The sequence below is a fragment of the Homalodisca vitripennis genome, chromosome 5, assembly GCF_021130785.1.
Source record: "Homalodisca vitripennis isolate AUS2020 chromosome 5, UT_GWSS_2.1, whole genome shotgun sequence".
Lineage (NCBI taxonomy): Eukaryota > Metazoa > Arthropoda > Insecta > Hemiptera > Cicadellidae > Homalodisca > Homalodisca vitripennis.
The window spans coordinates 163,000,476-163,018,387 of NC_060211.1; the positions used below are offsets into that span (position 1 = coordinate 163,000,476).

The 17,912-nt window shown below is 32.2% G+C and overlaps 1 protein-coding gene across 1 annotated transcript in view; it reads right to left on the bottom strand.

The window, feature by feature from the left end:
• Nucleotides 1-17,912, bottom strand: part of LOC124363084 (condensin complex subunit 1) — a 64,780-nt gene that overhangs the window by 36,997 nt on the left and 9,871 nt on the right. The window contains exons 5-10 of the mRNA XM_046818184.1: nucleotides 17,739-17,893; nucleotides 13,847-13,997; nucleotides 10,538-10,780; nucleotides 6,863-7,024; nucleotides 4,372-4,542; nucleotides 2,485-2,644 (exon numbers count right to left, since the gene is read on the bottom strand). Coding sequence (XP_046674140.1) covers nucleotides 2,485-2,644; nucleotides 4,372-4,542; nucleotides 6,863-7,024; nucleotides 10,538-10,780; nucleotides 13,847-13,997; nucleotides 17,739-17,893 — 1,042 coding nt within the window. The remainder of the gene's footprint in view (nucleotides 1-2,484; nucleotides 2,645-4,371; nucleotides 4,543-6,862; nucleotides 7,025-10,537; nucleotides 10,781-13,846; nucleotides 13,998-17,738; nucleotides 17,894-17,912) is intronic.

The window sequence follows — 17,912 nt, forward strand, 5'->3', positions numbered from 1 at the left end:
TATGAAAAATAGAGCTTTACATTCAGGAATCAAAAGAAACGCCCTATGAGGCTCTCTTCGGCTGTAAAGTAAAGGTCGGTCTTACAACATCTTCTCTGCCTCGAGACATTTTGGATTCCATTAAGAGCGAAGAAGATTTGGAAAGAGTGGTTAATAACATGCACACAACAGAAACACAAACAATGTCAAGTCTAGAACCTCCACTCCAAACCGATTCATAACACTTCAGAGTTAATGAGGCAACCGTTGATGTCTCGGTCAGTTCTAGCTTCTACAAATGTGTAGCGTTTGTTTGCAGCAAACTAATGAGAAACAAAACTGCACAAAATGTTTAGCGGACATACATATTTCATGTGGCCATTCAATTCAGGGGTGTGATGATACTGAAAAAACCCTGTTGTGTTTCCCTTGTTTTAATTCGGAAAATATTGATAAAGAGAGGACGAGGTCAAAAGCTTGTCTTGAAAAACAAGCTAAGAAGATGAAAGCTAATTCCGATAAAAAGTTTCCCCCCGTCACCAAAGGAGTCACTGTTCGTGTTCCAATTCCTGACGTTGACAAAGGAAGAGGTGACTTGAGAAATATTCTGGCAGTGGTCATGGATACGACAGAAGATGGGTTTTGCAAATTAGGGACCGCCAACGGGAGTTTTGAAACAACTGTACGCAAGGTTACAGTTTACAGTTTGCCAAAAAAGCCTAGTTCGAGTAGAAGACGTGGCCTGATCAAGAAACAGGACTTCGTACCGTTGCAACAGCTCAGTCAACAGGAAGCGGCCAAGGATTTGTGAGATGCACTTGCAAAACTAAATGTCAAACCAAACAATGTGCTTGTGTTAAAAACAATCAAAAATGCAACTCGAAGTGCCATAGTTCTCTTTCCTGCTGTAACAAGTAATTTCTTAAATTAATATTTCACTTTTAAATTTTACTCTAGTAAAATATGAGGATTTTCAGATCCTATGTTTAATACATTTCATGTTTGTTATTTGCAATAAACAATTTTTTAACAATGTTGTTCATTTTATACTTTGCCTGCAAAACTTTCGACATTCTATATAATGCCTAGGCATTATAACACAATGCCTAGGCAAAAGTTTGTACAATTGTTAAGAAATGAGTTTATTTCATACTTTGCCTGGATTCACTCGGCAATGTATACAATGCCTAGGTATTCCATACAATGCCTGAATTGTACACATTGCCGGTAACATATATAAATATTACTTGTAGCAACTGGATCCTAGAGCTGATGTTACAGCAAGGGAATTCCCACACTTTATTTGAGGTGGCGGAATCACGAGGAGTTGTGAATCCCCCTAGAGTGCAAAAAGTCAGCATGTTTCACTAAACGCTTTTCTCAGCTACAACTTCAAAAGTACGGAAAATCTGGAAGTTCCTGTGCCATTCATGTGCTATTTACTTTTTTTATGTATTGTATTTTGTATTAATGTTTTCTATATTTGTATAAGTGTAAGTACATTCTATTGTAAGTGAGTGTTATTTGTACTGCTTAGTATTGTTTATACTTTTTGCATATTATCTTGAGGTTGAATGGAATAGAGAGCTAAAACAGCCTTAACTCTGCCTCAAAAAATAAAATATATTTCGTTTCACTTTTTTCTGTTTACACATTTTTTTGATATTTTAAGCACAATACATTCAAATTGATCAGCATACAGCCTCAGACACTGGTGTAGTTTGATTTGATTTCATACAGTACGATTATTTATTATTCTAGATTAGTTATTTAACCTTTTCAAAATATTCCTTGTATGATTAACCTAAGTACCAAAATCGTTACAGTCCCATCAATTAAGTCAGATCAATTGTTTCCCCAGTTCAACACTAAAAATTTTCCTTTACTACTAAACATTGAATAGAAATTTAGGCTGTCAAAATCAGATAACTACTTTTTGCAAAATAATACTTGTTACATTATTAACTACACATCATACGATGCGTGATGCGGTCAACACTGGCAAGAAGTTGCACATGTTTTATGTCTGACAGTAAAATTACCAAAATGAATGGGGGGGTCAAGAGCTCTGGTGAGCACTGCTGCAACCAGTGTTGGACAGTTGAACACGAGAATTGGAAAGCAGTGTCGGACAGTAAAACTGTCTAGTGTAAACAGTACCTGTTCCACAAGCGGTGTCAGATAGTAACACTACATTGCCTATATGTCCTATACAGTCCTGTGTACAGACTTTGCTTGGACATTTTGTAACAACCAGTGACAGTGCTCAAAATAAAAATTGTTTGTTCTTGTTCACATTGTGCCACTACAGTGGATGCACAAGTTCCCGTGCAACTTTACTCCAGTGTAAATGCAGCCTTAGCAGCATTTCCTGTTAAGAAAAGGCAATATTTGTGGCAAAAGAGTATGTTACTGTGGGTACAGCTTGTTGAAAAATGTAATTTTTACTTTTCAATTATATAAATATAGTGCTTGAGACTCTCAAACAGTAAATTATAAACTTACTAAAGTTGATGATTGAAGACAAGAATATAATAATGTCAGGCTGTAGAGATTCCCAGATATTTTCACGAGACATATTTTTAAATGATCCAATTTTTCTTTCCAGAGTTTGCATTTGTTCTTCAGCAAGCAATAACTGGTTAGCTAGTTGCTGGATATTAAGCTAAAAGAAAGCAACAAACAAAATTAATACAATACAAAACCTATATCAATGTTTGATCTTGGATATATATATATATCACAATAAGGAATACATGTAAAAGTTGTTAAAGATGTATAGTTAAAAACTTTAAAAGTTATTTTAATATCACCTACTTGTATACTAAATTTATTCAAAATTGGTCTATGTTTTTGTTTAATCAAACATACATACACAGAGAGATATCTTTTATGAACCCACTTTCTTTTATTTGAGTGGTCTCAAAACGAATGTTTCAGCTGAAAACCAAAATTCAACACCAGAGATATGAGGGCTATTCAGAAAGTAAGGGACGTTTTAAAATTTAAGTGCAAGAAAAACATTTTATTACATACATATAAAAAAAGGGACTAAAATACTACATCTCTACATAATCACCATACAAATTCAGGCACTTATCATAGCGGTGGACAAGCTTTGAAATACCTGTGTCATAGAATTCTGCCACCTGTGATCTCAGCCACTAAGTGACGCGTATCTGAAGCTCCTCACCATTGTCAAAACACTGTGTTGCTAGTCAGGTCTTCATTTTCAGGAACAAGTGAAAATCACTTGGTGCAAGATCAGGACTGTAGGAGAGATGAGGAAAAATTTCTCAGTTGAACGAGTTCAAGAGTTCTTGTGTATGGTTTGCCATGTGAGGTCAGGTATTGTCATGCAAAAGCAAAATTTTGGATGACAATTTTCCTCAGCACTTGTTTTGGACAGCTCTCCTAAGGTTTTGCAATGTTTGGCAGTACCGTTCAAGAGTTTAGTGTTGCATCACGCTCGAGTAAATCAATAAAAAGAACACTTTGCTTGTCCCAGAACACTATTGCCACGATCTCGTATCTTCCTTTCCGACAAAGTTTGCAGACATTTCCTTGGTTTTTTAGGGGAACTTGTGTGCCCCCACTCTATGGACTGTAATTTTGTCTCACAATTCACATGTCTCACCCGGGTTTCATCTCCTATTATGATTCAATCTAGTAGCGCATCACCATGACTGTGGTAGGCCTCCAAAACATCAATCCTGCTCCCATTCGTTGTTCTATATGGTGATCTATAAGAATTTTTGGCACCCATATTGCACAACATTTGTGGCAGCCTAGCTTGAAACAATTTGAAACAATAAAGTTCGTGAAACATATGGGAAACATAGAAAAAACTCAGTTATTGTGAAACACGGTTTTCACAAATCTTTTTGTCAGCTTTGGCGACCAGATCGTCAGTCACAATGCTCTTCTCTTGATCATGAACGTCTGTTTTCCTATTTTTAAAATGAATGCACCAATTCCTGACAGAACTGTCAGTCATTACATTGTTCCCATACACCTCACACAGTTCCCATAGAATTTCTATTGGTTTTATGTTTTTTTTGTAAACAAAAAACATCACAGACCCCACTTCACAATTTTTTTATTGCAGGACACGTTTAAATTTGGATATATAAAAAGAATGGGCAGAGCAGAGATAACCCTGTAGTCACAGCTGGACACTGACCGAGGTGCCGAGCATGAGCACACCAATATAAACGTGATTAGCATGCGTCTGGCGACGTCAGGTGGAAACGTTCCTTACTTTCTGAACAGCCCTCGTATTTTCAATTAAAAATTACCTAGTACTTTGTCCCGACACAAAATGTGGACAAAACAATCAAAATAAAATAATTGTGTTATGAATGCCTTTGATCGGATATTAGAGCTTTTTACCTGGGCACCGTAAGGATTATGTTCCAATATAACCTTGAGCAGTGAGATGGCATGTTTACACACGTTACTGCTCCTGTCCAAGATTCTCTCAATTGCCAAGTCGACCACCATCAGAAATCTGATCTTTGGCACAGCATTGTTCTGTACTATTTTTTGCCACAACTGCAATACCTATAAATCATACAATAAATGTAGTCAATAATTACAAAAGTTATAAATTTAGTAATTATACATTTTTCTGAAACATATGTATTACGTGTGCATCAGTAATTATTAAATAATTTCCAAGAAGACTAAACTGTTCAAGGAACACTACCATTTTCAGCTCTTTGTTTTAATGTTTAAAACTGTTGTAATATTTAATTATTATTTATTAATTCATCAGCACACTCGTACTTCATACAATAGTGTATGAAATAATAACATCCTATATATGCATGTTACAATATTGTATTCATAAGTTTTCATGCACAATGAACAGTTATGCCTGTGTGGATAAAATCAAAATGCAATATTAAATTTTGTTTAAATCAACAATTGAGAAAAAAACAATAAAGTAAATGATTCATGAAATTCAACAAAATATGGTAGTTTCTAATAATTTGTGCTAAATATAACCAATGAGACCATTGGTTGTATTTAGTTTTTAGCTCTCTCTTTTCATTTACCATCGGTTGTCTGTGTGTTTTTTACTTTGTATTTTTGTATTTAAGAAACCAGTAAGGATACAAAACTAAAATTTGTTAGAATTATATTTCTTGACTCAAATCAAGAGAAAAATTAATATTTTATTACCTTGTCATGTTTTTAATATGGAATCACGGTTTATTCTTTAAAGATTACTCCCGTAAAAACTAATAACATTATAAAAATTGTTAAAGAATTATAATGTTGTAATGTCTAATTACAAACATGTTGACACCTAGATTATAAAGATTTGTCAATAAATAATGTAGATATAAGCTTTTGACTTTTATAATGCATGGGTGATGATGCTGTAAAAATCTAATCAATGAAAATTTTAAACATTACAACAGTTTAAAGCTTACATCTACATTATTTTTGGGCCATTTCTATGTTTTAGGTGTCAAAATGTTTGTATTTAGATGTCGCAACTTTTATTATACTTTAAAATTTTCATTTTGTTATGAGGTTTCACAGTATTTAGATTTAAAAATTTCAACAATCTGCCATCTTGAAACATAATATGATAATAAATATTAATTTTTCTCTTGATTGGAGGATGTAAGAAAAATAATCTTACCAAATTTAAGTTTTATAACTTGACTGGTTTCTGTAATAAAAAATAAAAACTAAAAAAACACACACACAGACAGACGTTGAACGAAAACAGATACCCCCATTGGTTGCATTTAGTTTTTAGCTCCTCCTCTTTTGGTCCATGGAACAATATCCTAAAGTTTGTGTGGAGAGTGTTGTTACACCCTGTATATATCTAGTAGCCATTACTTTGCAATATAATAAAAAAAAGTTCTTTACTACTATAAATAACTTAAGCACATTAATAATTTATCTTGGTTTAAATTAGAAACACAGTAGTTTAACATTTATAGTTATGTACTCATTAAGATTTTCATTGCAGAATTTTATTACCTTACACTGGTATCATAAACTTAATTTAGTTTGCGAGAAATATAAATTATTTATCTTCATTACACACACAAGGATCTGTTTTTTTAACACTATTTTTGAATTTGTAGACTAAAATAAAGTGTTTATTTATTCATTTCCAACTATTGTTTTTTTTTATTTATGTACAGAGAAAAATCAATAAAATCCATATTACTTTTAAAACATGGTACCTTTTTGTTTCATTAAAAAAGGAATAAAATAACAAAAATTCCAGTTAATGTTTTGGAGAGTATATTTTATGAAATAATAAGATAAAAGACAACAATTTGTAAATGTACCTCCATTGGTTTAATAAATAGTGTATTAATACTGACTTAGTTTAAATTGGCAGGCAGGTTTGTCACCTCCAGCAGAACAATAACTTCTACTATTATTTTAGCACAAGAATGAGCAGATGAGAAATTAAAGTAGTTTGTTTCATTTAATTTAGTTTGATAGGATAAAAAAATTATTGAAATTACCAATTAACGAAAACATAACATTGTGATGTTGGAGTAAACATTTTAATTTACAATAAATTATTAGTAAGGGTGAGGCAAATTAATGAGCAGAGAGAATTAAGCTAAGTACATGAACAGAGATTATAAAAATTCTATTTATCTATTGAAACAATAGCTACTTCCCTGATTCTTCTCTTCTAGTTTTACAATTTTGAAAATCATTTCTAGTTAAAAAGTACAAAATAAGGATACTAATCACGTCTTATTCCGTAATCATGACAGTAATTGCTACACTTGATCACTATTTTCCATTCCAGAGGGCATAAAAACTTACTTGCTAAATGAACCTAGTGTATTGTTATTTTGTAATAATTTTATAAATCTAAAAGTAATCCTACCCTGGAGCGAACAAAAGCGTTAGAATCCATTGTGTGCTCCTCCAGTAGCTCCAGGTAGAGGTCTCGTTGTTCTTTGGCATTATCGTCTAGTCCTTCATGAGACAGCTGATTCAGCAGAATCTCAGTCATCACAGATAAGACACAACAGCGCATCGAGTAGGGCTGTGGACAAACCGAATTTTTGTATAACCTAGTAGTTAACTTGTGTGTATGATCGTTGATTGTACTGGTTACACAGGAGATAAATCATTCACACGGACTTAGTGCGCTTAGGTCCAAGGGATTATTTCAGTTAGTTCTGAGGGCCGACATTAGGGTTGTGCCACGTAAATATGATCGTTAGCATTCAAATATTTGCCGCCTGAGATTTTATTCTACAGGTGGCAGTTCGAGCACTTTCTTTTGCCTGAATTCATAGAATTGGATGACTTATCTTTTGTGTAACTAATACAATTGGTAGGTATGAATAACAGAAGTATCAAGTAAAACTACAACAGCTACTTCCTTGGTTCTTCTCTCCTAGTTTTACTATTTTTTCAATAATTTATAGTTAAAAAGTACAGAAATAAAACTAGGTACCTATGTAACATTACATAAAACTGCAACAATAATTTATAAAAAATGTTTTGAGGATAGCTGTAAGCAAGCTTCAGAACATTTACTACGCAAAATTCCCAACCGAAATTATAGTTTTTAACTATTAAAAAAATCATATTTTCCTGGAATTTACCTCTGTAATTCTCATCATTCATTTGAACATCTTAAATGTAATTATTGCAAAAAGATTATAGCAACTGTGGCATTGTTGTACTTTGAGGCTATATAGAGGACAGTTTTAGGCTTGGTATCTTAGAATCAGGTTTCCTGTGTTACCATCACATTCATCCCTTAAATAACTCAGAACGTTGTAAAGATAAAGATGGCCAAGGGATAGAATTTGACACTAGGGGCATAGTTTTTATGTTCTAGCTAGTATTATAGCAGTCGAGAATTGTTATGTTCCAGATTCCACATCAAATTAAAGCATTCTCTTAATTACCACTTGTTATTGTGTTATTCTACAGTATGTCCACAAAATATAGAATGTATTAACAATATTAAATAACAGTGACTTAACATTACCCATCAAATTTTAGTACGCATCCATAAAATTAAGTTACTTTAATTTTAAATTTTAATGGACACTTTAATCCACCATCTTTGACTTAGTTTCAATTTTTTTTTATTAATAGTCATACATATAATTTTTTATTGTTTCTTTATTTTGAACCTAAGGTATACATATAATTTTTTATTGTTTCTTTATTTTGAACCTAAGGTATACATATAATTTTTATTGTTTCTTTATTTTGAACCTAAGGTATACATATAATTTTGTATTGTTTCTTTATGTTGCACCAAATGTACAAATCAGTTTTTTTTTTATATCTTAATTTATTAACTCTAACAATGATAAAAAGAATCAGCCACACCAATAATATTCTCTACTACCCGGATGATTTCCTTGCAAACAATAATTCCTTTGCCAATTCTTGTCCAAATCTAATTTTTCTTACAGTGCCATAATCACAAAATTCTAAAGCTATTTTTATATGGAATGTTATAGAATATTTTGGTTGTAGATATATCAATGTTTATGAACTAGTAGTTTTCGGTTGTTGTCACACCTGTACTATAATCTGCTGTGTTAGTATTTTGGGTTGTGATCTATTGAGTTGCAAAAGATAAAAATTTAGGTTCAGATCAAATTACAGATATTGATGAAAGAAGTGATGTAAAAAATAGCAGTTGTATAGATGAGCCAGAACATGGTTTAGATGTATCATTAGAGAATTATTCTTCTTGTAGCAGTGAGAAATATGTTTCAAACTTTGAAGGCCGGTGAACATAGTTTCATTACTGTATCTATAGATTGAGTATTTTTATAATTGAGCCATATGTGTGTAGTTTTTGTTGAATGTACATAAAAAAGGGAACAAAATAGCTATTTAACATTTCAATTATTATTTGTATAGTAAAGCAGTGGTTGTGAAAATTTTTAAAACGTAAACTTTAACTAGTTGTTTAACTTTGCAGATGATGTTGTCATATTTGCAGAAAATGTAGATGATTTGAGGTCACTAACTGGACTATTTATGAGTGAGGCAGAGAAAGTGGGGTTGAAGACGAATGATGCAAAAACTAAATATATGCACTTTAGAAGGAATCAAAATCAAAGAGGAGGACCCCTACAAATTGATGGGCATGTTTTCGAACAAGTGGAGAACTTTAAGTACCTTGGGGTCACAATATCAAATAAAAACACAGATGAACCAGAGATACAAAATAGGATCAACTCAGCAAATAGATGTGTATATGCATGCAATAGGATACTTTCAACCAAATCTCTCTCTCACAAAACTAAAACTAGAATATACAAAACAATTATATGTCCAGTGCTTTTGTACGGATCCGAAACGTGGAGGCTAAATAAGAAGGATGAGAAAAAGCTTCTAGTTTTCGAGAATAGAATTTTACGTAAAATTTATGGGCCATCATATGAACAAGGGGTATGGAGAAGAAAACATAATAGAGAAATCAGGGAGCTCTACAATAGTACAGATGTAATAGGAGAAATAAAGTGCAGAAGACTCCGTTGGGCAGGCCATGTTTTGAGAAGAGAAGAGGAATGCAAACTGAGGAGGGTAATGTATGGTAACCCAGAAGGAAGACGACCCCGTGGGAGACCGAAAGTGAGATGGTGGAACCAGGTAAAGGCTGATATGGAGAAGGTGGGCGCTTCAGAGGAAGATGCAGAGGACCGTTCAAGATGGAGGAGCTTTGTGGGTGCGGCTAAATATCACCTCCGATATAAATGGCCCTGGGAGTAAGTAAGAGTAAGAGTAAGTAAACTTTAACATTCAATAGGATTCGGATAAGTTCACTTATACTATTATTTTCTGATTCCTTAAAATATACAGATACAATTTTGGCTGTTAAAAACTTTTTGGCATCATTTAATTAAAATGGTCCGTCAATAAGGCTAAAAACACATATCACCTGGAGTAGGGTTAAAAATTTAGTCATGAAAAATGTAAAAATTTTAAATGTTTACTACCCAAAATTTATTTGTTGTCACACTGTTTTAAAACATTGTCTTAAGCATCAAACAATTTGAATAAACAAGCTCCTAAATGAAATAAGGGAAGTTCATGTTACAGAATCAATGAAGCATAAAAACTCAACCTTGTGAGAGCGAAAATTACAAATTGATACTTGCATTTTTGTATATAACTTTTGAACAGTCTAATATACAACAAAAATACTGTTTATAGTAATGAGCACTAAATTAAAAAAAAAGAAATAAAAATTATATTTGGTACTACTAAATCCTGGATTCAAGATAGCCAACAAGACACAAAAAAAAACTAAAATTTATTTTTATTTTTCGGATATATACTAAAAATTACCAAGTAGGCCTACAGTAATGTTAAATGACAAAATGTTTTATGCATTCCATAACTTAAGGACACACTGTATAAAACAATTTGATAAAAACAGCAGGTATTAGCCAGTAATAAGGCTTATCATCATTCATAACTACAATTTAACTTTTCTTAAAATTTATAGTTAATATATCTCACTTGGTAATTAGTAATAGATGACAAAACAACATCAACTTAAAGTATAACTTACATCTTCATCAAGATACTTGGTCAGCTCCTTAGTAGTTGGAATCATTATTTCCGGTTCAAGTTCTGCGACTTCCACTAGGAAGTTCGAGAAGTATCTGACGCTGGAAGTGTCTTGAACAGTGTCTGTCGAGTTCATCAGTTCTCTGACAATCTCGTTCACTAACGATTTCATGCCCAGCTCCCGGACAAACATGACCACACCATGTGCCAGGGGAGACACCACATGCTCATATAAGGTCAACAGCTGAAACATTGTATACAAAGCTATATATGTTACTCTGAACGTAAAGTACAAGATTTAAGAAGATATAAGGTCAACAGCTGAAACATTGTATACAAAGCTATATATGTTACTCTGAACGTAAAGTACAAGATTTAAGAAGATATAAGGTCAACAGCTGAAACATTTTATACAACGCTATATATGTTACTCTGAACGTAAAGTACAAGATTTAAGAAGATATAAGGTCAACAGCTGAAACATTTTATACAACGCTATATATGTTACTCTGAACGTAAAGTACAAGATTTAAGAAGATATAAGGTCAACAGCTGAAACATTTTATACAACGCTATACATGTTACTCTGAACGTAAAGTACAAGATTTAAGAAGATATAAGGTCAACAGCTGAAACATTTTATACAACGCTATACATGTTACTCTGAACGTAAAGTACAAGATTTAAGAAGATATAAGGTCAACAGCTGAAACATTTTATACAACGCTATATATGTTACTCTGAACGTAAAGTACAAGATTTAAGAAGATATAAGGTCAACAGCTGAAACATTTTATACAACGCTATACATGTTACTCTGAACGTAAAGTACAAGATTTAAGAAGATATAAGGTCAACAGCTGAAACATTTTATACAACGCTATACATGTTACTCTGAACGTAAAGTACAAGATTTAAGAAGATATAAGGTCAACAGCTGAAACATTTTATACAACGCTATACATGTTACTCTGAACGTAAAGTACAAGATTTAAGAAGATATAAGGTCAACAGCTGAAACATTTTATACAACGCTATATATGTTACTCTGAACGTAAAGTACAAGATTTAAGAAGATATAAGGTCAACAGCTGAAACATTGTATACAAAGCTATATATGTTACTCTGAACGTAAAGTACAAGATTTAAGAAGATATAAGGTCAACAGCTGAAACATTTTATACAACGCTATATATGTTACTCTGAACGTAAAGTACAAGATTTAAGAAGATATAAGGTCAACAGCTGAAACATTTTATACAACGCTATACATGTTACTCTGAACGTAAAGAACAAGATTTAAGAAGATATAAGGTCAACAGCTGAAACATTTTATACAACGCTATACATGTTACTCTGAATGTAAAGTACAAGATTTAAGAAGATATAAGGTCAACAGCTGAAACATTTTATACAACGCTATACATGTTACTCTGAACGTAAAGTACAAGATTTAAGAAGATATAAGGTCAACACCTGAAACATTTTATACAACGCTATATATGTTACTCTGAACGTAAAGTACAAGATTTAAGAAGATATAAGGTCAACAGCTGAAACATTTTATACAACGCTATATATGTTACTCTGAACGTAAAGTACAAGATTTAAGAAGATATAAGGTCAACAGCTGAAACATTTTATACAACGCTGTATATGTTACTCTGAACGTAAAGTACAAGATTTAAGAAGATATAAGGTCAACAGCTGAAACATTTTATACAACGCTATACATGTTACTCTGAACGTAAAGTACAAGATTTAAGAAGATATAAGGTCAACAGCTGAAACATTTTATACAACGCTATACATGTTACTCTGAACGTAAAGTACAAGATTTAAGAAGATATAAGGTCAACAGCTGAAACATTTTATACAACGCTATATATGTTACTCTGAACGTAAAGTACAAGATTTAAGAAGATATAAGGTCAACAGCTGAAACATTTTATACAACGCTATATATGTTACTCTGAACGTAAAGTACAAGATTTAAGAAGATATAAGGTCAACAGCTGAAACATTTTATACAACGCTATATATGTTACTCTGAACGTAAAGTACAAGATTTAAGAAGATATAAGGTCAACAGCTGAAACATTTTATACAACGCTATACATGTTACTCTGAACGTAAAGTACAAGATTTAAGAAGATATAAGGTCAACAGCTGAAACATTTTATACAACGCTGTATATGTTACTCTGAACGTAAAGTACAAGATTTAAGAAGATATAAGGTCAACACCTGAAACATTTTATACAACGCTATACATGTTACTCTGAAAGTAAAGTACAAGATTTAAGAAGATGACAAAGGTAGAGATGCCTGACTGTGTTCTGTCATGTCAATGTTTAAATTTTTGGACTACAACTATTCATTATTAATCAATTTTTATAACAGATTTGAGAAGGGCTCTTAGCCAGAAAGGCTAAAATAATTGTCATTACCATTCTAAAACTACTAGTTAGTAATAACAACACTTTTTTCATATTTTTTTTGGATGAAGCATTTTAAATTCATAGATTTCATATGTTAGGTGATCATTTGTGGAGTCACCTGATGATGAAACACTTGGAAACTACTACTAGTTTTACATTATTTCAAATTGCTCCAAGAATCTTTAAAGTACAAATCTAACTTTACGTGAAGACTGGTAAAATTACAAATAATAAGACGCAATAAAACACTGATATTATGAGTGTTGGGGTCTCAAAACGGTCACACCATATGCGTTAAACATTCCAGTTTGCTTCCAACAGTCATATATCAATGCATTTGTGAGACTTTAGTAACTATAAGACAATACGAATATTACTCTATGCCACGATTAGTGCGATTCTAATGGTACGGACACATGCCATGTTTTAAGGGTTAAATTTACTACTATATTTTCTTGAACCATCTACTTTCTTAAGATGTCTATTGTACACTCTAAATGAGGTTGTTACTGTTGAAACCATATTTATTTATATCTAAATTTGTTTTTATAATTTTCGTTTGAATTTAAAATTATTAATTTGTATTGCACATATTTCAAATCCTTATAATGGTTGAAATCGTTCTGGGTAAAGAGTTGATTACAATTATTATTTGTCTACGACATAAACAATAAGAAAAATTGTATATATACTTGCATATTATTATTTTTCTGCATTGACCTAAAAGACAAAAATACAACTGATAGAGCTTTGTTGAATATTATTGACACATTGGAATATTATTTCAATAGAATAAACACCATTTTACACTTTAAAGTGACTAAACATTTTGCTTGTACTTACTTAATCGTAAACCCAAAATAACATTACCTGAACGATCTTGACAACACAGCTGATGCCGTGGCTGTACCTCTTTATCAACAATCCCACCACTTGAAACAATGTCTCTCTCAGTGGTTTCTGCTTCACATGAGCGATGGTTTGCTCTTCCAGAGCCTTGTAGCAGGAGTTTGCACACATGCTAGACACAAAATAACTCAGTTTTAACTGTAAATGTGACATAATCATCACCACATTCCTTTCACTTAAGCTGACAGTCATCTGCTTTGTGTTCACACACAACACAATTTTAGGCTCTTTTTAAGATTTTTGTTAAACTTACGTACCACCAAAAATTGAATCGATTTATCGTGCATAAAACATTATTCTCTATAGAAAACTTTTAATAAAATTATTAGTGTACTAGCTAACTGATTTTTATAGTTTTTGTAGGCTTAATGTAGGTTTTCTTAAACATTCATATATGTGTTGCAGGTTTATATATAAAAATTACAACACATAATGAAATAGCAGAACAGATCTGACTAATATTATATATACATAGTGTAGAGTGTTCCACGAAGAGGTTTAACATTTGATTTTATATTACTTACTCATTTATGCACAGAATATTTTCAAACTCTACACAATTGATAAAGTAGGTTTTAAAAATATTCTGTGAAAATTAAAGCTCCCTAACAATTGTAGAAACAAAATAGTGACATATTAAAAATATGGCTTCCTAAAAAATTCATTTTTTGAATTACCTGATTTGATTACTACGTTGCAGTTTAAAAGAACAGCTGTTTAGTAACGCTTTTAGTTGATTGAAGAATATTGTTTGTGCCATAAAAACATAACCTAACCTCCTCCATTACAGTTTTACTGATATTGAAGTTCGAGAAATGGCTTTTAATGTTGAACAAAAAGGGAAGTGTTGTGGGTGGGCTATTGCTTTTGGCAACATTATAGAAGCAATTAGACAATAGGTTGCCTACCCAGGAGTTGAACCACCTAGCAATCCAACAATAACTAAGTTTATACTCTTAGCTTCAATAATGATGAGGAATTAAAAACAATGAATTGAAGAGGAACTTCCCCGGATAACACAGAATTTCTTCACAAGAGCTTACGACTCACTTGTTAAGCGCTGTTATCAGTGTGTCACTGTGGATGGATTACAGTTTGAATTATTGTGGACTGTAGATTTTTTAATAGACTATGTTCTAATTTTGTGATTGAAATGCTTTATTTATCTAGAATATGACAATAAACAATTTTACAAAACCAAAAATACTGTTTTTTTTACTGTTTTTAAAGTATAATTTTTCAAAATGCCACCATTTTGTTTCAACAATTGCTAGAGAGCTGACATTTTCACAGGATATTTTTAAAACCTATTTAGTGAATTGTGTAGAGTTTTAAAATGTTTGGTGCATAAATGGGCAAGTAATATAAAATCAAACTTTTAAACCTCTTCGTGGGACACCCGGTATACACACACACACACACACACACACACACACACACACACACACACACACACACACGCACGCACGCACACACACACACACACAGTGTGTCAGAGCCTCAGTTCTTTGAAATCCTCACCGCTTGACTATGTGATGTGCTCAAGACCTTGGGGATATCACGTTGATCGCTACAGCACATCCTGACATGTGAGTTGAAATTCCATCCTTATAAAATTCAGAAGCTTCACAAAAAATTTGATTGACGAAGAATTTTCTTTAAGAAAATGCTTAATGTTATTGCAAATGACAATGCTATTTTAAGGGGGCAATGTACCCAAAACATGTTTTTTAATTTCTGCCACTAATTAATCTTTTTGTTCATTAAAGTGTCTCTCTAGGACAGGGTTTAAAGAAAATATATTATTAACCCCCTCCCACCCCTCTTCAGGGGAAAGGGAGGGGGTTTTTCAAGAAAATTAGAATTCTTGTTTTACACCATAGCTGCTTTTGTATTGCACCTATTCCAAATTTTTTGATATTTTTTAAAGCTAATAAATAGCCTTACAAAGTGTAGTATGGAATTTTGTGTAGTTATCAAAATAGGTAAGTTACATTTTATTTTAATTTTTTCAAAAAATTATAATTTTCTACAAATGGAAAAAAATTATATTAGGAGTATGATTTAAAATATACTTGATCCCATACTACACTTTGTGCACTATGTATTGAAGATCATATGTACACAATATGAGGTCTCTAGGTCAATAAATAAAGAAGTTACGTTGTAAAACGTGTTGAAAAACACGGAAAAAACAAACTTACGGGAAAAGGCAAAAAACTTCATATGTTTACTATACCATGAAAAGTAAGACTATTTACATAATCATTGTTTTTGTGTTTGGTGTAAATATATTTTACACTCAAAAGAGTCCAGCCCCATAGGTAACACCTTTCTTTTTTTAATATCTTTTCTTCCTTTTTCATCTTTTTCAATTTAACTTCCTGACGGTATTTTTTTATACTTCAAGCTCAGTCTTTTCTTTGACTGCAACACTCTTCTTAGTATTGATTTTTAGTTGATTGCTTCATGACTAAATCAAATCTAATAGTCAAAATCACTAAATTGTTCAACAAAACACAAAAAACACATGTCATTCACAAAGTGAGGTTAGAGTAAAGTAACTGGAACTAATAGCTGATCACTGACAACAGCTGATCTACTGAGTGATTACCACACATAAAAAAGCTGGGATCTTCGTTCTGAAACTATGACATTCTAATATACTGAATACAGCAATAAAAACATTAGTAATGAATAGTTATATTATATATTATGAATATATATATATATATATGATATGAAGCTTGTCACTTATAATGGCCGCCTGGAGGAGACAAAATCAGCACTACACGCTAATAGATTTTATTTAAAAAAACACACACTTTTGGCAATGATAATGCAAAACCAATAATTGATTATTGTTTCCAATCATTTTAGAAGCTAAAAAATAAAATACAAATTTTTTTAGAAAAAATCAATTTTTTGGGTACGTTGCCCCCTTAATGATGAGTGATGAAACTTACTTCCATTAACAAGTAGAACTGCCACTATAGGCAGCTAATAACCCACAAGAGATGCATAAAAACCATTGCACAGTCCTAAGTTACGGTGTGGTGTGGGGTCTCGAAAATTGGTATCGATGTACCTTATTTTTTTAAAAGGGTGATTTAACTGTCACAGTTGTTTCTTAACTGTTGAACATGTTACGCACATTATTATAACCATAACTCGATGCTTTAGGGATCGATATGACAGAAATAAGGTTTGAATGGGATGGAACCACAGCCCACACAGTAATGCATCTGTGGAAATCATTAAGAAATGTTTCCTGATTTCGTGATTTCACATTTCGGCAATCTTCATTCGTCTGTTTGCTTGTCACATCTATCGCTGTGCAACTTCTTCTTACATGGGTCTCTTGAAATTCAATGTTTACTGTTGTCTATTCATTAACTCGAAGATTTAAAGGCTGCAATACGTCAAGAAATTACTGCTGTATCTTAGAACATTTTGACAAAATTTATCAAGAACTTTGAAGAAAGACTTTCAATGTGTATTAATGTAAAAGAACGCCATCTTTCCAATGTTATTTTAAATAAATAATTAAGTACTTTGGCATTATTAATGTCCAATTCTCAAATTGGGTTGTTTCCTGATTGTGTTTTTGTGAATAAAATAAACTTACTTATAGGGTTTTAAAATACATTCTTTTTGCGCCACCCTGTGTATATGTAGTATACCAATACTACTCGTATTTTAGTAACTGAAGATTATAAGAAAGCTACATGCCGATCATTTGCTCCCTTTGTTTATGTATTCTGTAGTTGGATTTACAGATCTAGTACATATTAATAAATTAAGAAATTTGTGATTTTTAAACAATATGTAAGTTTACAACCAATTTACTAACTTGATAAACTGTTCGTCGGGTACGGGTGGATCCCAAAGTTTGCTGATCTGCATTTGAAATAGCTGAAACAAGGCTATGAAAGCCAGCCGTTGGGTGTTGTCCCATTCCCAGCCACACTCGTCCAGTTTGCCTTTCTTCGTCTTCTTATTCTTTCCCTAACATACAGATGAGTAA